At 37.3% G+C, this 25,983-nt stretch overlaps 1 protein-coding gene across 4 annotated transcripts in view; it reads left to right on the forward strand.

The window, feature by feature from the left end:
• The window catches only part of ehbp1l1a (EH domain binding protein 1-like 1a), a 65,574-nt gene extending 45,317 nt beyond the window's left edge, over positions 1-20,257 (forward strand). For 3 of the 4 annotated variants that reach the window (XM_007255695.4, XM_007255696.4, XM_049481875.1), the window contains 14 exons: positions 1,359-1,547; positions 2,843-3,358; positions 5,154-7,193; positions 7,467-7,701; positions 7,786-7,940; positions 8,054-8,102; positions 9,267-9,812; positions 11,123-11,177; positions 12,091-12,137; positions 12,426-12,537; positions 14,032-14,131; positions 15,091-15,164; positions 16,721-16,835; positions 18,879-20,257. In XM_007255695.4, coding sequence (XP_007255757.3) covers positions 1,359-1,547; positions 2,843-3,358; positions 5,154-7,193; positions 7,467-7,701; positions 7,786-7,940; positions 8,054-8,102; positions 9,267-9,812; positions 11,123-11,177; positions 12,091-12,137; positions 12,426-12,537; positions 14,032-14,131; positions 15,091-15,164; positions 16,721-16,835; positions 18,879-18,969 — 4,324 coding nt within the window. In that variant the 3' untranslated portion in view covers positions 18,970-20,257. The remainder of the gene's footprint in view (positions 1-1,358; positions 1,548-2,842; positions 3,359-5,153; positions 7,194-7,466; positions 7,702-7,785; positions 7,941-8,053; positions 8,103-9,266; positions 9,813-11,122; positions 11,178-12,090; positions 12,138-12,425; positions 12,538-14,031; positions 14,132-15,090; positions 15,165-16,720; positions 16,836-18,878) is intronic. The other variant, XM_049481876.1, reaches the window with a different exon arrangement.
• Positions 20,258-25,983: the final 5,726 nt, after the last annotated feature.

Raw genomic sequence — 25,983 nt, forward strand, 5'->3', positions numbered from 1 at the left:
GCCTTGAGTAAGATCAGCAACTCTGGGAGTGACTCCAGACTCTTGTGTAACTCATTGCGAGAGAAAAAAAAAAATCTGCCATGAATGAATATATTGTCACTTTCACACATTTTTGCCATGTTTGTCTTACTGGCAAAATGTGAATCTGGCAGTTGTTCTTTTTATTTTCACAGAATTTTATGGTGAATGGACTATAAAAAAGAGAGATGCTCCAAAATGACTTAGAATAAAATAGTTAACATTGACTTCCACTGAAAGTTAGGATGTTTTTTCTTTATTTCATGTAAAGTTGTTATTTTGCAAATAACTAGTGTTTCTGTCCAGAATTGACTCTATGTTTTCTTAGTCAAATTCTATATCTAGGAAGAGATTCTAGGACACATAATAATTTGTATAAATTCTGACTGCTGCATAAGAAACAGTTTTCTCAGTGATGGGAGTTTCTTGTGCCAACACCCACATTTGTTAACTCATGTTCTAAAATAGATGGAACCACACAGTTAAAATAATTTAAGGTTACAAACCTAAATAAACAAGTCCTTGATTATCTGTTCACTCGAATGAATCCCTGTTGGTACAATCCTTCCTTATTATAGACATCATAGTCTCAATGTATGAAAGTCTTGGCCTGTTTCTTATAAATATAGCTCTGAAAAAAAATTAAACCACTTTTTAATTTTACCAAATCAAAACCAATGGAAAACCTTTGGAATATAATCAAGAGGAAGATAGGTGATCACAAGCCATCAAACCAAGCAGAACTGCTTGAAGTTTTACACCAGGAGTGGCATAAAGTTATCCAAAATCAATGTGTAAGACTGGTGGAGAAGAACATGCCAAGATGCATGGAAACTGTAACTAAAAACCAGGGGTATTCCACCAAATATTTTTTTCTGAACCCTTTAAACTCTTTGCATTATTTGAGCTCTAAAAGATCTGCGTCTTTTTTGTCATTCCAGACATTTCTCATTTTCTCCAAATAAATTCTCTAAATGACAATATTTTTATTTGGAATTTGGAAGAAATGTTGTCTGTAGTTTATAGAATAAAAAAGAAATGTTAATTTTACTCGAACATATACCTATAAATAACAAAATCAGAGAAACTGATTCAGAAACTGAAGTGGTCTCTTAATTTTTTCCAGAGCTGTATCTACTACACAACCATATTTGATAGTTACTCTTAAATTTAATTTTAATTTTAAGAAATAAAATAGCTTGTTTTGGGGCATGTTTTGTGTTGAATTCTTGTAAAAAAAATCTAGACTATTGTTGAATTATAACTGGATTTGCAGTAGAAACGTAAAACAAACAATTGGCATGAGCACAGGTATGAATAAAGAGTTGTTCACCCCTCAGTGAAAGTCTCCAGCAAGAACACTCTCTAGTCATGGAGCCGTCTTCTCCAAGCAAAGCCCATGATACCACAGACCTATCAGAGACTGATATAACCTGTGGCTGGGAGGTGCTGGAGGCAGATGATCCTGGTACAGGAAAAGATGAAGCTTCAGGCCTTGTTCAGACCATAGTTGGTGTTTTTCACAAAGGGTAAGCAAGAAAATAATATGTAGCATTACAGGCAGATCATTTAAAAAATGTTCTGGTTATTTTTTGGGAATTGTGTTCACAGTTGTTTTGGCAAATTCTTACTATAATAGGTTTGATTGCAGATAAATGATGTTTATAATAGAGCTTTGTCAGAATTTGGTCAGGTAAAAATAATTTGAACTGGTAGTAAACAAACAGCATAAGATCAATACAGATCTCAGAGATTATAACAGACATTAGTCAAAAACAAACTGGTGTTTATGATAGGCAGAGAGCAGATGATCTCCAGTTCTTAACAAATCTTTCAGAGATTTATTGAATTTCTTTTAAACAAATACTTATTGGAAGGGATTTGCATCTTTTGGTCCAGAACAGTATGAAATGGTTAAAGCAATGGGTAGGAAAAATGACTCAGAGATTAGCTGATCTCTGTTCCTTCAAGTGGCCCCCATTATTTAACAATAGCTGATAGAACCACATGGTAAATGGATTTCTTTGGCAGACCATTCTCATGCACTAAAGTACGGAGTTGCATTCCCACCTTTTTCTGTTTAAAATAGAAGCAGTTATGTTAACCCTTAACCCTGTCTAGAAACAGTGTTGAGTTCCCAGGGTTCAGAGACATCTGGGATATCCAGGCAGGGTTTTGCAAAAAAAAAAAATCTGGTGTGAAATGGACTTGGGTTGAAGTGAAACATGATATCGAGTACAGACTTTTGTCAAATGGCGGAGAACTACTTTAAAGTACTGTGTGTATAAACAGTCTTTCTTAATAAACTAACTGTACAATTTTACAGGTAGTTTGCAAGTTCTCCGTGTCTTCTTTTAAATGTCAGGGCCCTCAGAATTCTACCGATGAAGATTGGAGGTACTTTGAGCATGTTAATGTTATAAGAATAGCAATTTCTTTGTACGGGTAATGCTATGCCCCTCTCGCTGGCACTGTAACCCAATGTTTTACTACAACCTAATTCCATTTCACACCAGATTTCTCCTTTATTCTCCATTTCTCCATTATTCACACTAAGCAAAACATTAGTGTGAATAATTTGGTCATTATAATAAGGCTGCTTAGAGCAAAGAGCTGTGGGTTAGTGAACAATAGGCTTTGTGAATTAGTGAACTAGTGATCTTGAGTTCGGAATTGTAGATAACATAAAGAAATGGACTGTGGAACATGCATGCCTGCATGCCTGGTTTATTAAGAATATATTTTATTATTTGTTTGATTTAAATAGTTTGGCACAAATGTTGTCATTTTTTTGTAGTTCTCATATTATCACTTTTTTGTATAGTTACGAGACTGTAGCTGCCATGTTGCAGCCCACTGGTTCAGGAACAGTTGAGGACCCCTCTGATTCAGGAGAGCCTGAAACCAGCATTCATGTCCAACCCAAAGAACCTCCTTGTGAACTCTCTGAACCTGCAGAGGAAGAGAGAGTTCTGAAGAAAATGTTACCCGCATCATCATCTCAGCCTCACTTCCCCACAAGTGCTGAGCCATACATGTGCCGCTTGTTTGATGTCCGATCTGAATTATCTTTATCCTCCAAAATTGCTGAAAGCTGGTTTAGTGAGGAGGGGGATTATAGCCTGATGAAGAAGTGGCCCCCACTAACAGAGGCTGACCTACATAAGATCACTAAAGAAGAGGAGGACAACCCAGTGCTGGATATTCAGACACAAGACAGCAGAGCATCCCTCAAAGGACACTTTATTGATCTCAGCATGAGTGGTAAAGAAGAGCTCTTTATTAATCCTAATGTTGAGCTCGGTGCAGCCGTGTCAACTTCAATATTGATGGAGAAAGGGTGAGTGTGTTTGCACACTCCTGAGTGGCAGCATGACTTGTGTATTAATGTACTTATTCCTTTTTTAAATTTACATGTATTCATGTTGTTTTTTTTGTATTGCAAAACCTAAAACGTCCTTTGCATGGAAGACTACAACCCCAAATCAGACAACTTTACATAAAATGCACATTTAAACCCAGTGTTTCCTACATTTCTCTTGAATTGTATTGTAATGTAGACAGTATGAACCCAAGATATTTCATATTTTGTCTGACCAACTTAATTTCATTTGTTATAACACATCCGTTCCTGCATTTTTAACCTGGCAGACTTTTGTTAAGCACTACAATACAAATTTACATTCACAAATGCCACTTAAAACTTTACTGTGCAAAGCATAAGCATTAGCTTGACAACGTACAGAAGCTACATTGACTTCTGAAGACTTGTAGGCATCTTGGATGCACTAATACACAGTGAAATTGTGTATTTTATTTTGGAAGAAATGGGCTCCTTGTGTTTCAGACCAAAGATGGACCATCCAGACTGATATCAGCATTAAATCTGAAAGCCAGAGTCTGATTTGTATGTTTTGTGTCAGTACATTTTTTGTAATGGCAGCATTAATGCTTAGGGCAACATATGCTGTCATCACTGTGACAGCTTTTCCAGGGACTTCTAGGCATTTTTCAATGAGACCGCACACATGGGTCCTCTAAATGGGCCTGCCTGCAGTCCTGACCTTTGCCCAATAGAGAATGTCTAGAGAATTTTGCGAATGAAACAAAAATGAACCTTTAGATTTAAAACTGATGTCTGTAAGTTTTGGGATGTAGAGCCCGCTCTGGTGTGAATGGGTAATTGCACAGAGCATGTGGAAGAATCATTTTAAACTGGGTGGGTGTGATGTGGTCTGCTTTCAGAGCGGATGAATCCAATTCCAGGTTATGTTCAGTCAGAGAGAGAGAGAGAAAGAGCGCTCAGTCTGAAACTTTACTTCAACTACACACTTTGTTTTTACTATGGGTAAATGAGCTACTGAGCTCTGAGGGTCCTCTTCTGCAGTCTCCATTGCTCCACCAGCCACACACGTTCAGTAAAACTGAGCCGGATCCACGTTTAGAGGTTGTATGTGTGACGTAAGTACGTAAAGACGTGGATGTAGGCAGAAGATCTCCCGCTAAAAGCGACCCGACACCCCAGTTTTTAGAATGAATATATTAGGCTTAGCAGGGATGGTTGTTCCAGCACACTGGTTCCATTAAACACAATAATTTATCCCTTCTCCACTCAGAAATGCTTCTTCTTTCAATTTAGAAACAAAATAATTCGGACTGCCGCTTTAACTACTCTTAAGGGTTGTAAGAAGGAATGGTAACATTACAGTGTAGTAAATGCAAGTTTGTTTAGAATGTGTTGCAGGCACAAAATGCAAAAATGTATGTATTTTAAAATATATTAAATGAAGTTGACCAAACAAAACATAAAATATCTTGGAATCATACTGTCTGTAAATGATATTTTTTCTGATTTTGGGTTACATTTGTTGTCTCCCAACTATTAATGTATGAAGCATGTTTGTGCCTGTATAATGCTTGCAGAAGCAAAATTTTACCTTGTTATTAAAATCGTGTCTGGAGCCTGTTTTTATTTCTGTAATAATATTTTACCTCTGATTGCACCTTTCTTAATAAACAAGCACGTTGCGTGGTTTGGAGGTTGGTGTTTTTTGGTGTGAGCGTTATAAAAATCATCATGAAGAGAGTAATCGGTTATACACATTTTGAAGTCATTTTGTATTCTTATTCCTAAGGACTGAGAAACATAGAGCTCAAGAAGTGTCAACTTACGAGTTCCTCCAACCTGCAAGTGGCAAGTCACTGAGGGAGACCTTTTCTCTACCATCTCTGCGAAAACTTGAGGAGGCTGGTGATGATGAGAACCAGCCGGTACCACCACTGCGTGTCCGAAAGAAGGACAGCCTTCAAGAGACACCTCAAACAGTAGCCGCCGATGACCAAGAACCCATCACTCCTACAATTCCAACAGTTGTTCCCCCTTGTCGCAGTAAGAAACATACTGTTCCGATTGAGAAGTCTGGAATAGAAGGAAATCTTCAGATTGAAGAAGTCTCTGTTGTAAGAAATGTGTCCCAGAGCATTGAGGATGCTAATCCTAAATCTACCAATGAAGCTGAGCAGGTGGACAAAGGTGAACACAAGGATGTTGTTCTCAAACCTTCAGAAGAAAGCCCAGTCTCAAAAGAGGAAGATTCTGTAGCTAAAAACTATCCACCCGTTCCTGTTGATTTACCAGTCCCAGTTCCTCGAGCAAAGAAACGGCTTAGTGGTTCTTTCTTCGATAACCCAGACGTTTCTTTGGAAAGTGAAAAGGCTAAGACACAGGTGGCCACTGATGGAATTCTAGGATCTACCAGTAAAGAGCTACCAGAACTAGTGTTTGTGTCTCCTCAGGAAAAAGACCATTCTTTGTTGTCTTCTCAAGATGAAGTGTTTCCAGCAGCCTTAACACGTGTTCCTCCCAAACGTAGGAAATCAAATAGAGGTGACTCTGAAAGACTCACAAGAGCAACCACTGATACCCAGACAAGTGAGGAGCAGACAGACAAACAACAGCCAATAACAACTAGCAGTGAAATCAAATCCACTGAAGAGAATTCAAGCCAGGCAAACATGACAGATCTTCTAGTCCCAGTGCCACGTTTGAAGAAACGAATCAGTGGTTCTTTAAATGCTGACATTCCAACTTCACCAACCTGCCCTTCGTACCTAACAGCAGATACAAATACAGACAAAGAGGTCCTTCAGGAGAACCAAAGTGACTTGAATTTACCTGTTCCAATTCCTCGTTCAAAGAAACGCCTCAGTGGAACCTTTATGGAGGAAATCTGTAGATCTGAGAAAGAGCAAAACGAGACTCCCCTGTTACCGAACGAAGAGGAAAATGTGGGAGACAAAGTGGAAAAAATTGAAGGCCTACCTGTTCCAATTCCTCGTTCAAAGAAGCGACTCAGTGGTTCCTTTATGGAGCAAACATTGGTTTTTGAGCAAGGGCAAAAGGAAGAGACAGAACTGTCTCTAAACAAAGAGGAAAATGTGGTAGATAAAGGGGAAAAAGTGGAAGGCCTACCTGTTCCTATTCCTCGTTCAAAGAAGCGCCTCAGTGGTTCCTTTATGGAGGAAATCTCGGCCTCTGAACAAGAGCAAAAAGAAGAGATATCCCTGTTACTGAACGAAGGCGAACATCAGGTAGATCTACCTGCTCTAGTCCCTCGTTCAAAGAAGCATCCCAGTGGCATCTTTATGGAGGGAATCAAGATTTCTGAGCAAGAGCATAAAGAAGAAACATCCCTGTTACTGAATGAAGGGGAAAAAGAGGTAGGCCTACCTGTTCCAGTTCCTCGTTCAAAGAAGCGTCTCAGTGCATCTTTCTCAGATGATAGCAACCCTGGAGACAAACAGACATCATCTTTAGTTTACGCAACTGAAAGCAAAGCTCTTCTAGAAGTGTCCTCGGACAGTATCCATGGGCATGAACAAAAGCAGAAAGAATCTTCTGACAACCTAAAAGATGAAGAAAATGAAAATAAGAAAGTGGATACGATCTGTCCAGAACCTCCCTCCGATACTCATGAAGACAGCAGACAACTGGTTGAAGATGCTTTCGAAACTGCTATCTCAAGTGACTCTAGCATAATGACTTTACTAAATACTGGTGGTGTGAAAGACAAAGAGGAGGATATAGAACTAAACAAGAAGGAGAAAGGAGAGGATAAGGTTCCTTTGGGCTCGGTTTCTTTAGATGAGGCTGCTGTTGCCTTAGATTTGTCAAGGTGAGTTAAGCAGGACAGAGTTTTGAAGTCAGTGGTGTGGGTGAATACATTACTAAGCTTGTTGTTTGCAGAAACTCTATTCTTTATTTGAAAAATATATGTTACATTGCACTTGAGTTAGAGATTTTCAATTTATTTGGGATATGTTTGTCCAACAAATATGTTTCTACCTTGAACGCAATGAAGAATTGTCAGTTCACTTGAAAATGCAACAACGAACAGTGAAAATGAATGTTTTTTACATTTTTATTTTGTTTATGTTACATTTTTCAGGCAAGGAGCAGCTGAAGATTCTTCAGATCGACCTGTTCCAGTGTCTCGTGTAAAGAAACGTCTCAGCGGCTCATTCCCAGACAACACTGCAACTTCCACTAACGAGTCATCCCACCAGCAGGGGTCTTCTGGTCAGAATGTTCCTGAACCACTTGTGCCCGTTCGCAGCAAGAGGAAAACAGAGACCGAAGCCATTGGTCCTTTAGACAACAGTGCTTCAGCCAGTGACACAGAGGTACCGTATCATTGGCACTGTATTACTTAAGCCATATTTAAGATCAGTCCTTACTCACTGACCTTTTGTCTTCTATAATTCCAGGCAGTGAACCTTGTGGATTCAAGCCAGTCTCTCCTAGAGTGGTGCCAAAAGGTCACAGAAGGTTATAAAGGCGTAAGGATCACTAACTTCAGCACCTCGTGGCGAAATGGACTTGCTTTCTGTGCCATCTTGCATCATTTCTATCCTGATAAAGTGTAGGTTCTTCAGTATTTGAGAAATCATGTTTAGTGTGACACATATTCAAAAAAATATGATGCATCTGTGTGATTAAGCATATATAATATACACATTGTCTTTTTTTATCTAGAGAGTATGAAATGTTGGATCCTTATGACATCAAAAAGAACAACAAAAAGGTGATACATCTTTACACTTACAGTGCTGTATAAAAAACCTTATGTCTGCCCAAAGTCAACTAGATTAAAAAACACTGTATTCTCAAACGGTTAGGTTAGGTTTAGGTTAATGCATTCTTTAGTGTAAGGGTGGTGTTAATAGTGGAGGTTAATAATATAACAATAATAAGGTGGTAAAATAATAATAAGGTGGTGATAATTGAGGTCATGGTATTTTTAGAGTATGTTTGTAAATTCACACTTATTAAAGCATACTTAAGCTATGCCAGCCAAGAAATTAAACATAAAACAGTTCACTCTGAACCACTGCAGCACTGGACAAGTGTTTTGTAAATAAAGATTTTTTCTTCTGAATGTAAAGCAGGCCTGGTTATCACAAAGTTGGCTTTCAGTTAATAATGGAGTGGCGATTTTTTTTTATTAAGACAGCAATGTGACTGTTCAGTACAGGTCTTGAGTGTCACCTCAGTCAAAGACTTTGCCAGATGTGGCCCGCAAGCATAAAAGATCTGGCCTGTGAGGTTGTTTGAACTATAACAACGATAATTGAAAAATAAAATGCTTCTCTGTTGAGCTTTTGTTTATATTCCTCTCTTGTCTCTCTGTCACGCTCAGTGTGAATTTCAGTGTGTTCTCAGGCTCCCTATCTCCTTATAAGTACGTTTTTGTCCCAATTCACTAGCCAGGGCAGCGGTAGTGTATTGGACTGCGGCCCCTAAAACACGGGTTCGATCCCGCCTGAGGAGCGGTGTGTTTATTTATTTATTTTTTTCTTTTTTCTTGGGTTTACCTGATTTGAGATCAACTGTTTTGCCATTGGGTTCAACAACCCTCTGGACTGGAGAGCTACTAGTCTGTAGCACTCCATCCCATCACACTTCATTTTCCAAAACAGAATTTGGAATGGCTTTGAAAATATCTGGCCCGCAGCCAAAATTAATTGCCGACCCCTGATTTTAAGGTTTCAGTAATGTTTACTGCTCATTAGGTTAATGGTACAAACCCAAGCAAATTCAAGTGGGCCTTTAGAGGAGAAACTGTTTGATAATTGTACCAGTCAAGTTGTTGATTTTACTTAGATTCTACATATAGTACAATTTCATGATGTCTATTGGCAAAAGTTTTGATTCTAATGCCTGCTTTACTGCTACTTACTACTTTCAGGCTTTTGATGGCTTTGCTTCCCTGGGAATCTCCAGGCTGATGGAGTCCTCCGACATGGTGCTGCTGGCCGTACCTGACCGGCTCATTGTTATGACGTACCTTAACCAGATCCGGACGCACTTCACTGGCCAGGAGCTCAGTGTGGTGCAGATAGGAAAAAACATCAGCGAGTCCAGCTATGTGGTTGGGGAGAAGATACAGGAAGCGGACCCTGATGCTGCTGTTCGCTATTGTACTGAGAGACTGCAGAGTGGCTACGGCTCTCAAGAGACCAATGGGAATGTCTCTGATAAAGGGACAAAGGTGGATTCTGATACCAGTAAGAGTGTGGTGGCTCCACCTCGGACTAAGCGGACTCAAGGGCCGACTCAGGCAGGAGGCTCAGGAGGAGCCCAGGCACCAGTGGCCCCACCAAGAAGTCACACGGGATCCATCAAGGGCTTTTCTCATGTCAGAGACGCAGATCTGGTGAAAAAGCGAAGATCCCAGCTGAGAGGGGAGTCTTTTGACGAGGCTGAACTGTCTGAGAAAAGTACAGCAGCAGAGGTACTGTACTGTGTGATTAGACACATACACATCTTGCCATACCTCGTCCTAATAACTGGTCCTTATATAGACTGGTCATAGATTTAAAACCTCTTTTTTAAACTAACAGATTCAACAAAACAATAGATGTATTAAAGCTAATAAAAATAAATACACTTCCTCGGCCAGGGTCACCCAATTGTAGTAGCACTGCCAGTGTCGCTTGGTCTTATTCAGACATAAATTAAATAAATCTGCAAGTATTGGTTTAAAATATCGGCCCTACATACAGATACATACAGCCAACAGACACCTGTGCTGCCATCACATTGGGGTGATGTGGGGAGAGAGCGCCAACTGCCTACCCACAGAGAGCTTGGCCAGTTGTGCTCTCTCGGACTCCGGCTGCTGATGGCAAGCAGCATTACTTGAACCAGGATTCAAACCAGTGATCTCCTGATCATTGTGGCAGCGCCTCAATCTGCTGGACCACTCAGAGCCCCTAATGTAGATCATTCTAAAAAGAGAAAAAATATATACCAGTATAATTCCAATATTATTACGCATCCCTAGTGGCTATATGAGCCATTTATTTAAATATTTCCAGCGTAAAAAGGAATGGTATTTGAAATGGTGGATAAACCTACCTTACCCACAGACCACAGACCAAAATAGTACCATGTCCTTTGTCCCATGAACGCTGAAGACCTCTGCTCTGACCTGTGGGATATGTGTATATGGAATCCTGCTCTACATGTGGATGCCATTAATGCCAGAGTCTCTTGTTTGTTTACAAAGACAATATTAGCCAGATGCTGCCAGTCACAATCATTAAAGGAGAACTCCGTTGTAAAATAGACTTTTTTCATGAAGTAAAACTTGATAAAAAAGTACTTACCTTTGATAAAAAGCACACCTCCGTTCTTCCACAGCTTTCCGAGATCCAGAAATTTTAACAGTTTGTTCAAACACCCTTTAGACTGGGTGACACAGGGCATAATTTGCCCCGATAAATAGTTTTTTCCACCGTTTGGACAAACTGTTAAAATTTCTGGATCTTAGAGTGCTCTGGGAGAATAGAGACACTGCTCAACCTCAGAAATGAAATATATGAGTTGTGTTATTTTTAGTACTCATAGTGTTTTATTTTATGTCACACCAAATATGGGAGTTCATTTAATTCATTCATTTTTCATATATATTCCTTTTTTTAAACCAGTAAATCCAGTGTTCCCACTGGAAATGCTGCATCTGTATGTGTTGCTATGTTCAGTTGCAAACATAAAGTTTGTAGATGGAAAGCAGTTAACCTATTTGTTGTTCACACACAGAGTCAGCCTTCAGCTCATGTTGAAAGTGAAGCATCCAAAGGACGATCAGCATCACGTGAGTGCAAATTCAGATTACATCCTTTTACAAAGTGGTCTTCAACCCTTACCAGAGGGTCCTAGTGTCCTGCACATTTTCCTAGTGTGCTAACAGCACACCCAACAACCCAACGAAGCAACACATTAACAAGCACTTACTGAGTTGAAGTGTGTTACAGCAGGAGAAATGAAACCGTCCAGGGCAGTGGGCCTCCAGGCTTTATCACCACACTGTATTGTACTCAGCAGTCTCAGATCCTGTGGGTAGCAAAATTGTTTAGATCATGAATTCTTAGCTAATTTATTGGTTATTTGTATGATGATGTCAGACATACTGTTTGCAACTTTTTGCAACTATTTTGACTTTATTATTAATCAGTTATCAACACTTTACCTGTGTAATACCTGTGAAGTGCTTTGTAGAGTCATTATATTTAGCTTATTCTTGCACATGTGAAATAACTAATACATTGGGAGTGTACTTTTTTTGTTAAGTATTAATTTTATTTAAAAAAAAAAACGTAATTATTTGTCTACTGAGGATTTTGTGGTATAATAATGGAAATATAATAATGGCAAAATGTATACAAACTGGCAATGTTATTCCAGTGCAGATGCAAAAGCAGAGTCATCAAACAACTACATAATCTTTGCTGGTATTTTTGGAGACTAAATGGGCTTTTGAGGAACACTCATTCTCAAATTTGTTCTTAGTAGTTCAGAATTAAACTAAAACTAGTAGTTATTAATGTTATTTTTTTTAGTATGGTACAGTACTTTGAAAGGCAGGACAGTTGTTGGTATAAAATTATTTTTGCAATTTGATAAAATGATTCTTGCAATTTGATTAAATGTTTTTAACAATATCAAAAAATGCGCTGTTGTTAATTGTTGGGTCTTTTTGTAATTTACTGGTGGTGTTTGCTTTACAGCAGAAAACGTTGAGAGTGGTGAAGAAGGAACTGCAGCAGAAAGACAGGTCAGTGTCTTATATGACTGTTTTAGATTAGCTGTCATATCTGTCGTCCATCTCACATGATAGCCAAGGCAATTCCCTCATAGTGCATTGTACTATACTGAACACTGAGCAATAAAAGAAAACTAAGTGTGTGAAAGATGATTAACCAATAAATTAAACACCAAATTGAAATGACATTCAAAAAATTAAAGTATATTTTAACAGCTTACTACTATAAGTAACAACACATTCTTTTTTTCTCTGTATGTGTTTTTGATTGTGTGTATATGTTTGTGTGTGTGTGTAAAGGATGTGAGTCAGTATGTCCTGAGTGAGATACAGGCATTAGAGATGGAGCAGAGGCAGATAGATCAGAGGGCTGGTACTGTGGAGAGAAAACTACGAAGACTTCTGGAGTCTGGTAAGCCAATTATATACTTATGTTATTTCTACAAACTTACTATTGAGAGTATTTTCTAGTTGAGAAATGGCTCAGTCATGAAGCCCTGGTGAAGTGGTCGCATCAGCTGCTTGTGAGGTTCTTAGGTTTGCTCTTAGGTTAATGTCTCACAATAACCAACAACCAATGAACTTCACTTGAGATTTAGCAGCAAGTTTTCCCTCCACAATCGCTAAGAGCAGACTTAGACATATGGGTATAAGTTTAGTGCCTTCAAACATATCCACAGGTCCACTTCTTTTGTAAAGTTATATGGTGCCCCTGTTTGTGCTGTTTAAAAAATGCTAGTTGGCTACGCAGTTGCTACACCACAAAATTATTTTTTCCATAAAGCCAATTTTAGCCAGTTTGTCTGCAATGGTATTGATTTTATTCTAACCACAAACAAACACTAGACTAAAACCTAACATAAAATAAAATAGGGCCCTATTTTAGTGATCTATAGGCAAGCCGTCAACCGTGCACTGCACAACTTGATTTAGGGTGTCAGTGTGTCTTTGGTTTTGTTACAACAAGTAAAAGTAAAAAAAAAAGTATGCCTTGCGCGATTCAAAATGCACAAAAGGCATGTACTATTTCACCCCTAATTATTTATGGGTGTGTTTTGGGTGTAACATAAAATAAACCAATCAGAGTGACAATTGCCATTCCCTTTAAGAGTCAGGTGTGCTCTGACTTGGGTGAATTGCTAATTTTAATGGTGAAGCGCTTCTGAGTTTCTCAGCAGAGAAAATTGACTAGTTCACGCTGTTAAAGTGCGCCAATAGGCATACACAATAGGTGTGTGTGTGTGTAAAAAGTGAGATGTATGAGCATATCCAAGATAGAAATGAACCTCTGACAGGTGACTTTTGTCAGGGTTCAAATCAGTATGTGGCGTACCTGTGTTTTCCGCCACCAAGATAGCAATATGCCAAAAATGTACCTGAACACACCTCACTTCCAGACCACCACACACATCAGTGTAGATTTATATACATTGCCTTTGCTATTTAAAGAAGCAGACAAAAGGCATGAAAATAGACTGTTGATGGGGTGTAATATAGCAATGAGCATCACAACACACCTTGCACAGGGTGTAAGATAGGGCTCAAAGTATTAATTAGTATGCAGTACATCCAGTACATTGCATCAGTTACTGGCTACAGTTAAAGGAACATGACCAGTTGATTTTGAGTGCAGGCAGTATGTGATGTCTAAGGCTGCTTTTCACTCTGACCATACAGAATTTAAATACAGATATTTAAATGTTACCACTAAGGTTTTATTTCTCCTAAAGCTCAGATTTCCCATACACACATTCATGTATTTTGGATTAACCATGAATTTGAAATTGCAGTGATAGCAGTAAAAAACCCTTACATTAGCTGAAAATAAAAATACATTCTAAAAGTTAAAAGTCTTCATTTTCCATGTCAAATGAAAGTGACTCAAAGTTCACACTCTTTCCTGCAGGCAGTGACCGTGAGGAGGAAGAGAAATTGATTCAGGAGTGGTTCACCCTGGTTAACAAGAAAAACGCCCTAATCAGGAGACAGGATCATCTCCAGCTACTGTGAGAACTTGAACAATGCATTTAATTTCTTCTACACAAAATATATTTCCTGTATAAGCTACTGTAATGAAAGTGTTAACACAGAGTACTGTAATGTATACTATACAATTTATTATGCTGTTCAGATTGTGTGTGTATATATATATATATATATATATATATATATATATATATATATATATATATATATATATATACATATACAGGGGTTGGACAATGAAACTGAAACAGCTGTCATTTTAGTGTGGAAGGTTTCATGGCTAAATTGGAGCAGCCTGGTGGCCAACCTTCATTAATTGCACATTGCACCAGTAAGAGCAGAGTGTGAAGGTTCAATTAGCAGAGTAAGAGCACAGTTCTGCTCAAAATATTGCAATGCACACAACATTATGGGTGACATACCAGAGTTCAAATTGTTAGTGCACATCTTGCTGGCGCATCTGTGACCAAGACAGCAAGTCTTTGTGATGTATCAAGAGCCCTGGATACCCAGTATCCAGGGTAATGTCAGCATACCACCAAGAAGGACCAACCACATCCAACAGGATTAACTGTGGACGCAAGAGGAAGCTATCTGAAAGGGATGTTCTGGTGCTAACCCGGATTGTATAGAAAAAAACATAAAACCACAGCTGCCCAAATCACGACAGAATTCAATGTGCATCTCAACTCTCTTGTTTCCACCAGAACTGTAAAATATTGTGGTCTTAAACCAGGTGTTTCAGTTTCATTGTCTAAACCCTGTGTATATATACATGTATTTTTTTAATGGTAGTCTTGTGTCAGATTTCAAAAAGAGAAAAGAAATATAAATCATTCCAAAATGAGCTGCAGGCAAGCTGAAATAGGCGAATTAGGTGTAGAATCTGAATAAATATAATATTGTTAAATAACTGTGTAATTATGATATTTTAGAGATAGCAGTGTGACACTTGCTCATTACTGTTCTTTTTTGACAGGCAAGAGGAGCAGGATTTGGAGATAAAGTTTGAACTGCTAAAAAAGGAGCTTAGAGACCTTATGGCTGTAGAGGGTAAGACAACAAACACAGGATACAGCACAACTCACTACATACAGTTAGGAATATAAATATTTAGACAGTTACATAATCTTCATCATTTGGGATCTGCCCCTGAAATGAGGAACTAAACACTTTGTATGATATTTTTTTTTAACCACTTGAATTAAACATGAAAGTCTACTCAAAGTTTATCTCCACTTCTCTAACCTTTAGGCTTTGGCTGGCCTAAAAGAAATCCCATTCTGCGAGTCAAACTAAGGCTACCTGTGAGAAAACCAGTATTTCTAAACTCTAGACCAGGGGTATTTAAGTAGAATTCAGTACGGTCCAGTTCGAGAAAATTTCTCCAGGCCAAGGTGCAGACCGTCATCATTTTTAACTTGTGTTATGATTCAGTATTATATACTGTATACTGAAGAAGCCTATACTAGTAGTTCTGTCAGTGTTTTATGTCATCAACAACTGAAAGACAAAACAAATTACACATACTAGTATATTTCAACAATATGTATTGTTTTAAATAGGCCTATCACAATAATTACATTATCAACCTATCATAAAATAAATGGAAACTTATCGAGTCTAATAATGTGAATCTGTATGTTCACTTTGTTTCAAAATGCTATATTTATCCTATTTGATTTTATTTATATTAGATTTAGGCCTGCCTGTCATAATAATAATAATTACATGCATCACAAATCATACAATATATGGAGAAATGTTTGCTGAACTTGGCCAAAATATCAGCTTAAAAAAAATAAAAACAGTAGTTTTATTTTATTTAACATTATTTCTGTATCAGACTTTATTATGTTGTGGGAAAAACTGATGGGGAAAGTTGCCAATGCTTTTTGTCCCCTGGGGGTTGCCTTAGTTTTGAGGTAGGGTTTTTTTGGGAGCAAAGAGAGTGCGCCTGCGAGCGAGGGTTCTGATCAGGTGGAGTAAAGTGGAATATTTTGCACTATTGTCTCAGTTGTTTCTCTTTAATTCCTCCAAGTAACACTAAGTACTAGTATGTTTTTTTAAAGGTAGTATTTTTATGTTTTTTTCTGGTGCGCACCATCTGCTATTAGCTTTGCTCACTTTATTCTCCGACTTCTCACCGCCTGCTTCGCCTGTGTGGCTCCGCGCTCTTGCATCTGCACAGATCTGATTGGCAGAGGAGAGCGTTTGGTGATCTTACAACACACGTGATTGGTCTGTAAGTTTACTGTGCTGCCAAGCACGTAAACCATAAAGACAATAAACGTTCCGCCTCTTTAAATGAACACTGTCCAAATTAAATCCTTCTCAATAGTTTATCGGTTTGGGTCCGGATTGGACAACATCTGGGTCCGGACCAGGACCGCGGTCCACCCTTTTAATGACCTCTGCTCTAGACTAAATCATTTTTTGCCTTGTCTAGAATGAAACACAGACCACACAGTAAATCTAATGGTGTTTCTTAGCTTTTTAAAAAGGTTTTTTTTTAAGTGCACTATATTTTACATGCACAAATGATTGCTTATTGCTCTTCCCGTCTGCTATTCTCTCACTCATATTCTTTCTATGTTTGCTCTTTTTAGAATGGCAGAAGACACAGGCTCATAAAACCAGAGAGCAGTTGCTGCTGCAGGAACTTGTGGCTCTTGTTAACCAGAGAGATGAGCTGGTCCATGACATTGACGCCAAAGAGAGAGGGTCAGTGATGTGTAACGTCCCTAATGCGTAATAACCCATGTTTCCACTGTGCAGCTCTTATTAGTAATGATAGACATGATTCACTGTGTAGTGATTGCATAAGGGACGTGTGTGCCCATTCTGTATTACGTTTTGTATGGCTGTTTATAATTGAATGAATATTAACTATGCTATTTTAATAAATGATTTATACTGAGTGAGTTGAAATAACAGGTTCTGAAAACAAGACACTAGATCTGTATTTTTGGATATGTCCTATATCCTGTATAATTATAATCATTTTTAAGCACACTCAGGGTTCATACACTTGTTAACCAATACATTTCCATGAATTTTTCATGACTTTTTCATGCCTTCAAGGCAAATTTCAATGACCATATGATTTTTAAAACATCAGTGCAGACATAATAAAAACAAAAATCAACTAAAATGTTGACACACAATCTTTAATAATAAAATGTGTGTCAGATTCTGAGAGCTTCATTGCATATGGCTAAATTACTGAATTAACTCTGAGTTGATGTATTTGTTAGCTCAAAATAGATTTTCCTAATCAATAAACTAGTAAAAAGACTACTAATAAAAAGACCAAATTTGTGTGACTTTTCCAAAACTTTCTGGGTATTTTTATCTTTCCAAAACGTATCCAGGCCTGGAAATTGGTATTTTCAAATTCCATGACTTTTCCAGGTTTTTCATGACCTTATGAACCCTGACACTTCTCCATCAAAATTGGGTCACAACATTTTTATTATATGAGATGCTACAAATGTTAAGTTATATTATCTAAAAATTTTCTTAAATAAGAAATGCATTATTCAAAATACCTCCTTATATTAAATGGTGCATTCTAGAGCTATTCAGTTCTTTGCCTATATGTGTTGTTTGAGTTTTATGTGAGATTTTGTTAAAATCGATGTAAATCTTTTAAATGGGTACTGATAAGGGTACCCTAGACTGCTATAGTGCCTGCGAAAGTATTCATTACACATTTTGTCATCTTAAAACCACAAACTTAAATGTATTTTATTGTGATTTTAAGTGAAAGACAAACAAAAATTATTGCGTAAGTGTGAAGAGGAACAGAAATGACACTGATATATAAATCATATTAGTTCTGGTTATTGGTAGGTCTTTAAACTGCGAAGGCAGCTCCTGTGTGTCTTTTTTTTTTATTGCTCCGATGTTTCTAGTCACCATACTCAGCCCTGTGTGCTCAGAGCTAAACTCAGAGCAGGCTAAAAGTAGCGAGTTGCTAATAGCAACATTGCTACAGCTACACAATCTGGATGCAACTCTCCTGTTAGTTCCGCATTACGTTCATTGGTTCCTCATGTCTTCTATAGACTGGCTGTACCGTGACCCGCGTACCTTGATGGTTTGTAAAGAATACACATACTATTACACTCCTAATATGAAGCATTGCTTCTTTGTGCATAAGGAGGTTAGGATATTGATAGTGTGAATAGCCTAGGAGAACAGGTGGTTTCTCCTATGCTATCGGAGGGAGATTTAAGATTTCTTTAACTTGGAATTTGACTGTTTTATCTTCCATCTAGAGTGTTTGCAGTAAACATTGAGACATTACAGTATTCTGTGTATACAGTATGTAGCCTGAGGCTCTGTTTTTACATGCACCAACATGTTGTGGGGTTTGACTCATTTAATACAGAAATATGTTTAAAGCCTGATGTGACTAATAAATAGAAACCATATAATTTTCATTTTATTTCTTACTCAGCACTTAACGAGATTTTCCAAGCCATTACCACAGTCTTAATGTGTTGAGTGAAAAAACTGTGGTGACTCACGTCTCCAGTAAAAACATGTAATTTCTAGGAATTCCTTTGGTTTTCCTTTTAGTTTTATTTCTTGGAATTAGACTGTTCTTTATCGGCCGTCTATAGTGTTTGTAGTAAACAGTATGCTGTATTCCCAACAGTATCCTGCACCATTAGGTTCAGGTGTTTCTCATTTGTTATCCTTGCCGTCTTCATCCTTTACTCCTCCTCATTTGACTCCTCTATCTCCTCCTCTTTTCAGGGCACTGGAAGAAGACGAGCGATTGGAGAGAGGTTTGCAGCAGAGACGCAGGAAGTACAGCAGTCGGAAAGAAAAGTGCATTTTACAGTGAGGGAATGTGGATTTCTTCGTGAATAAGAAGTATAAGCAAGTGTAAAATGGTCAAAGATGGTGTTCTAATAGCTACTTCTTTGCACTGTGCCAAATTTGCAAACACTGCAAAGCAGAAAAGTGAGGGTGAAAATGCTGGATACTGCCTTCCAGAGAAAGAGGATGTTAAAGTAAAACAGAGAAACCACAGTGGAAGAATTCAGGGCCGAGGAGTGGATTGAAATGGCACGTTTTAATCCTGTTTTGTTAGTGAAAAACAAGCTGTATTTTAATAGGTCATACACTGCCGTGTCTTTGTTCATTTGCAAGCAATTTTAGTCAAATCAGTTGGAGAGCAGTTCTTAAATGTTGAGACAATTTCAAGTTTGTACGTTTTTAAAAGTGGAAGATGAATTTTGAATTTTGCAGTTTAAATATTGTTACATTTTACTCATAGAGTATGGAGTATACAGCTGAGGCCTTGCAGTGATTTAGCCTTATCGTTGTATCCTTGCTACAAAAGGAATTACCAAAGGAAAATCTTGCTAACTGTACACTTTAGTAGCATGGGTACAGTCAAAGAAGTGAAGTTTACTTGTTGTTGGTTGGAATTTCTTGATTCTGCTCATTGATTGGGCTTTCAAACAAGAAGTTGGCAAACCAAAGAGAAGCCCATCTACTAGTCGATGGTTTCAAATACAATAAATAAATACATGCCTTAACAATCTAAACCAGGTCTCAGGACCACCACCTTTGTTTGAGTAGTAGCTGTTTAGTGCACATACTGTTATAAAGTATTTATTATTACAGTTTTGGATTGTATATGTTTGTATGTTGGAATATAAATACAGAAATATGTTTAAAGCCCCCATGTGACTAATAAACAGAAACTGTAACATTTTCATTTTATTTCTTACTCTGTGTTTACCAAGATTTTACAAGCCATTACTACAGACTTGATGTGTTGAGTGAAAAAAAAACTGTGGTGACTCTTTCTGAGAAACCTCCACAGTAACAGTATTATTTTTGAAATATTCATGACAGGAAAACTAGAGGATTGGTTTAATATGGTTAATGTACTGTTGTGAGAATGTATGTGTTTCTGATTGTTATTATTTTATTTTAAGGTATGGTATAGTCCTGGGTTTTTTATGTGTTCTCCGCACTGTCACCTGTTGTGTCTCATGTTGTTAAATTAACTTTTAAAGTCTTGTTCACTGATGATGTTCTGCACATTTAGAATTGCACTATTCGTAAATCTGCTTTTGAAAATAATAAAAAAGTTGAAAAATAAAGATTATTTTATGTTTCTTCTTCAGTTAAATGTATCTTTATTTAGAACATCTACAATTTATATAACATAATTGTGGGGGAAGGGCCATACTAGCAAATGAAATATAAATTTATACTAGATGATCTAACAACCAAGCAAATATATTTCAGGTTAAGCAGGGAGACTAAGGACAGAGGCGGAGGAAAGGAGAGATGCAGAGAGCCACTTGCTATAGAGCACATGGCTAGGAAAACAAACAAGGGACGGGAAAAAAACTGACAATGACAAGGGACAGGAACAGGATGTGACAATATGAGAGTTTTGTCACATAATTGTAAGCATTTTTTAAGCCAGATTAAAAGTATTTTACACAAACCTTTGCTCCATAACCATGTATATTAATTCAGCTTTCACAAAGAGAGAGATAAAATTGAACTCTGGGTTTCTCCTGTCTCCTTGGTGTGCATGTGTCAGTGAAAAGACGTGTGTGTGTCAGTGAAAAGACGTGTGTGGTATCCTGTTGTCTGTCCAGAAAGTGTTTATATCTAGACCATAGATTCCAGGTAAGAACATAAATAAAAAACTAGAAAACGTTTAAAACTATTAAACTTGCAAAAAAAAGTATGCATCAAAATAAATATGACATTTTAAGTCTGTATAACACACTGTTTAATAAAGTAAAACATTTCTGTTATTTTTTTAGTCATTTGTACTATACTGTATTCTCAATTAATCACTGCATAGAAATGGACTAGTCTCATCTTTTATTTAAGTAAGTTAAGACCTCTGGATTTCTGTTGTTATCTGATTAAACAAAAGGTCACGTAAGCAGCATACTCCGATTTCTTAGCTCAGACAAGGGCCTAAAAAGTTGATCTTGTAATTGGATATTTTAGCACATGTATTTGGTTATTCTAAATACTTTTTTCTCAGTCTGTGCAGTACATGTTATTTGGATTATTATTAAACACTTCTGCCTAGATGGCCCACCTTGTAGATGTAAAGTCAGAGATAAAAGCTTGATTGAAATTATTTACTTCTGTGTGTGCAATGCTAAAACTACTATTACAAACTTTTAGAGCTTAGATTCTCTGCCCGAACCCGACCTGACCCGAGGACCGACCCGAAATCGAGATCCCACCACATTCCTCGGGCCGGGTCGGGCTCCAGAAAATAGTATTTTTTAATTCTATTTTTATATAAAGCTCTGGTGTGATAATCACAATGTTGCTAAGTAACCAATTATTATTGTTCACGAAAGCGAACGAAATAGCGAAAACTGAAAGTGAAAAAACATTTGTGTTAACTGAATAAAAAAAACGGTAATTAAAAGGAAATAAAATAACTAACTCGAACTAACTGTATTGTGTGTTTATAAAACTAACTAAAAGGAAGTAAAATTACTGATATAATACCCTCATTTTCGTGTTTAATTTATTTATAAGCACTGTTGTACAGCAGGCGGTGTTGTGCCGATTCTGTTTGCGAAGCGGAGTCGGATTCAGCAGGGAGTCGGATACAGCTGCGGCAGCACGCGGCACCTCGTGGTCCGTGCCATTTGTTCTCGTTTAAAGCGCTCGCGCTAGCCACAAAATACGACAGAAAAAAATGAGAAACTGCAGAATTATTTATGGGATTCCAATATGAGCGCAAGGCAGATGAAAGAGAAACAGGAGATACAGTGTGTGAGAACCTTTACCTGTGAGTAGCTCATACCAGAAATCTCTCTCTCTCTTTCGCTCATTCAATCAGCCCGAAAACAGACAGTTTATGGGGCGGGTCGGGTCGGGCTCATAATGACAGTTTATGGTTCGGGTTGGGTCGGGCTCAGGCAGAACGTGCACGGGCTCGGGCTGGGTCGGGTCGGATTTTTTGGGCCCGATCTAACCTCTACAAACTGTACAGCGGGAAAGACTTTAATTGTTTTTTAATTTTACCTGACATGGATATACTTTAGAGTAGTCAGAGGTAAAATGAGTTTTGACGGGAGCCATGATGCTCCTTCTCTTACTCACTGAATGAATCCCGTTCAGAAGGAGAAAAAAAACATCACTGCCCACGCTAAAAACACTCATCCACGCTAAAAACATAATCAGAACCCTCTCTGTTTTGCATGCGCTTCATAAATATGAACACGAGGAGACTGCCTTTTTTCCCTCTCCCTTTCTTTCCCACACGTGATTGGGCCACTTGTCTTGCAGGAATCAGGAAGCCTTTATTGATATCCGGCAGACTTGGAACGTCTGCCACCATGTCAGTGACACTGCGGTGCTGAGAAAAACCCACCACCCAAATAATACCTGTTCTGTGATGGAGGCATGATTAATCGGGTTACCAGCAAAATCTGATTTTATTCCTATAGGTTACTGAATTATTAAGTGCATGTAAAATTACTCACTGTAAAACTATCCCTGTTGGATGGAGACTGAGTAGCCTGAGTAGCTCTTACAGAATTATATAGGGGAAGTCTTTGAGAGACAAATAGAATCTTATGCAAACAAAAGAATATGCAAGAACTGCAGGTTGAACCTACCTGAACCTGTTTACCTACATAACGTAACTTCATGACTGATTATTCTCCGAGCAGGCCGTGCCCACTCGCCCCTACTTTATTTTCCGATAAACAATCTAGTGTGTGTTGTAATTCACATAATTTCTGTTAAAGTTACTCTCCGATAAGCATTATCAAGAAGTGCCAGAGGGAGTTACAGTGTATTTTGCTTAATCCAGTTCTAAAGAATGTGGTTTAAAACCTGCATGTCTTGTTTTTACTATTTGGAGAAAAAGATCAGAAATAAGTAAAACAAAAATCTTAGTGAGCATGGATTTCAGGGTTAAAAATAAAACGGTTAATTCCTCTTATATGGAAACTGAGCATTCAGCAGATTCTGCGGCCTCGTATTCAGACAGTCCTGTGACTTTGAGTACCCAGAACGCTGAAATGCCTGAGGAGGAAGTCAGAGATCTTGCATGTGAATGTCCTGAGTCAGCAGGCCAAACTAAATAGTGACGCATCAGCAAACATGACTGAACGTGTCTTTTTTTTCTCCCATATGTTTAAACTAAATATAATGCAGTGGCCTTAAAACAGACTGAAGCTACTGAAATAGTAAAGAGTTAAAATAGATAAGAGTGCCACACAGCGGATTACTCTTCCTGTCTAACAGAAGCTTTTCATTTTGTTGTTGTTTTTTTCTTTCAGGAATGCATGAATAAATGGCAAGAGCTGTATTTGCCTTGAGCAGACATCTGCACACCAACTGTCACAAGTGTAAACTGCTATTGATGTTATTGCTATTTTCTTATCTATCGCTTTCTCCATTGGCCACCACCTTCACTGTAAAAAACTAAACTTAAAATTCTTGTCTAACTAAACAGTTTGTTCTGGTAAAATTTAGAAATTGTAGTTCAATCCTAGTTGAGGCTAAGCCAACTACTTTGCACATTTTTATTTGCGTTCACATTACCCAGCTCAAGTGACTCCAATCAGATTTTTTGCTTAATGTGGTTCAGATCTGATTTTTTCATGGCTGTGGGAATGGGCCAAATCCGATTTTTGAAACCAGATGAGAGTCAATTTTATATGTGGTCCTAAATCGGATACATATCCAATCAATGTGAACGGTCAAATTTTATGCATACACTACGTGCTTCTCTCTCGTACCCACACTCTCTTGGTGCAGTTGTGCAGCTATAGCTGCAAAAACAGCAAAAGCAAACAGCCTGGCCTTTTTTCACCTCCTCGACCTGAACATTTGCTTCAGACCATCTGTTTGCTGTTTCTCCAATCCAGCAAAAGATGCTCCACATATGATCTGCTCACACACCCATTTCCCTTTATAAAGCTACGAGTCGTCTCTCAATTATGACTATTTGTTTTTGCTGAAGAATATGACGTTTATACACGTATCAGTGTGCATGTGAGGCATTTCAGAGACATATTTGTTCACATTACACACAGATACAGCTCACTTACATTTGATGTAAAGTAATGTGAACTGGCAAGATAGCCAAATCCGATCTGAGCAAAAAATCTGATTTGAGCAACGTGGCTTGTAATGTGAACGTAGCCTTCTTTATTTGAACGGGTCTACTAAGCAGTTCTGCAGGGGTTTTCATCTGAGGTTGGTCTCGCTATTTGCATATTGGGCGTGTCTTTACACATCTCACTCATCACACATCAGGGTGTAATCATTCTCTCTATACTCTACCCTATAGGCTGCCTTCTCTTGGGATTTATTTTACTTTATGTGTTATATGTATGTATGTATGTATATATAACATATATTTATGCTTATATATAGTAAATAAATGTATGTATGATCCTCCACCCAAATACTACCTGCTCTGTGGTGGTCCTGACTATTGAAAAACAGGTTGAAAGGAGGATAACAAAGTATGCAGAGAGAAACAGATACAGTAGAACAACAGATTGCTCAAATACGCTTAGTAGAGTTGATAAGAAGAAAAGGTGGTGGTCGTAATATTCTGATTGGACTGTATAAATGAGTCGCTTAGTCACTATATTAGTACTTTATCATATATATATATATATATATATATATATATATATATATATATATATATATATATATATATATATATATATATATATAAATCAAACTGGTGCTTGAGGAAGAAATGTTTTCACTTGAGAATTTCAGATCGTCCTCTATTTTTATCTATGAAATCATTTCTTCCAGTGCAAAAAAAGTGTCTTGTGACTATGAGAGTTGGGTATCATAAAAACAAGAAGTGAGACTAATTGAGTAATAATGGAATAATGGAAAACAGAAAAAACCTTTCTAAGAAATCTAATATATGCTTCATAATGATTTTAGCACTGGGGTTAAACTGAGCAAAGCATATATAAATGTAGAAAAATAATATTCTTAGACCTAATAATTTTGCACAATGTATTATACAATATGTGTTTAGAATTGTAAAACAATATTTATATGTGTTGTGAAAGATTATGAAATAATACATCAAATAAAAACAATAAAAATCAAAATAGGCAGATGCTGTAATTCTGAAATTTGCTACAATACATTTAAATGTCTAAATTCTTTAAATAGTGGTCCAGACTGTTATTCTGTCCAACGTTTCTGCTAATAAACATTTTTTCTGTTTTTGATATATTTCTTAACTGAATTTTACATTGGACACTTTATAGATGTTCTTGCTTAATGGACACACATAAATGCTCCAAAAGAAATTAAATTGCCAGAGGAATTTGATTTTTTGCCGGTAGTTGCTGTTTTGGATATATGAGATTTTTTTTGCTAAATTATTTATGACTGTAATTTACTGTGTATACTAATTTTTTTGTATATTGTAAAAGTGTCACTTATACAGTTTAAAGCATACTGGAACTTTACTAAATTTAACTTGCTAAATGTACTAGTTGGCAATAAATACAATATAATATAAATACAAATTCTTTTTCAATAAAAGCATTGTGTTGATATGACACAATTTATGAATTTGCAACCATATGCCCCATAAAACAGATAAGGTTAAAGTGCAATTTTTTGTGCAGCTAAATGACAAGATTAAAATATTAGAAAATCCATTTGGAACATATTTAACAGTTGTATCAAAGAGAAAACATATACACATATCTTTTCCCAAGGGTTTCAGTGTTTACATTTCCATTTACCTCAAGTTTTCATTATTTACTTTTAAATTTACTTAGCTTTTCAACATTTACATTTATATTTACCTTAGATTTTACTGCTTTTACATTTACCTTATTTTTCC

The sequence above is a fragment of the Astyanax mexicanus genome, chromosome 8 (assembly GCF_023375975.1).
Source record: "Astyanax mexicanus isolate ESR-SI-001 chromosome 8, AstMex3_surface, whole genome shotgun sequence".
NCBI classification, from domain to species: domain Eukaryota; kingdom Metazoa; phylum Chordata; class Actinopteri; order Characiformes; family Acestrorhamphidae; genus Astyanax; species Astyanax mexicanus.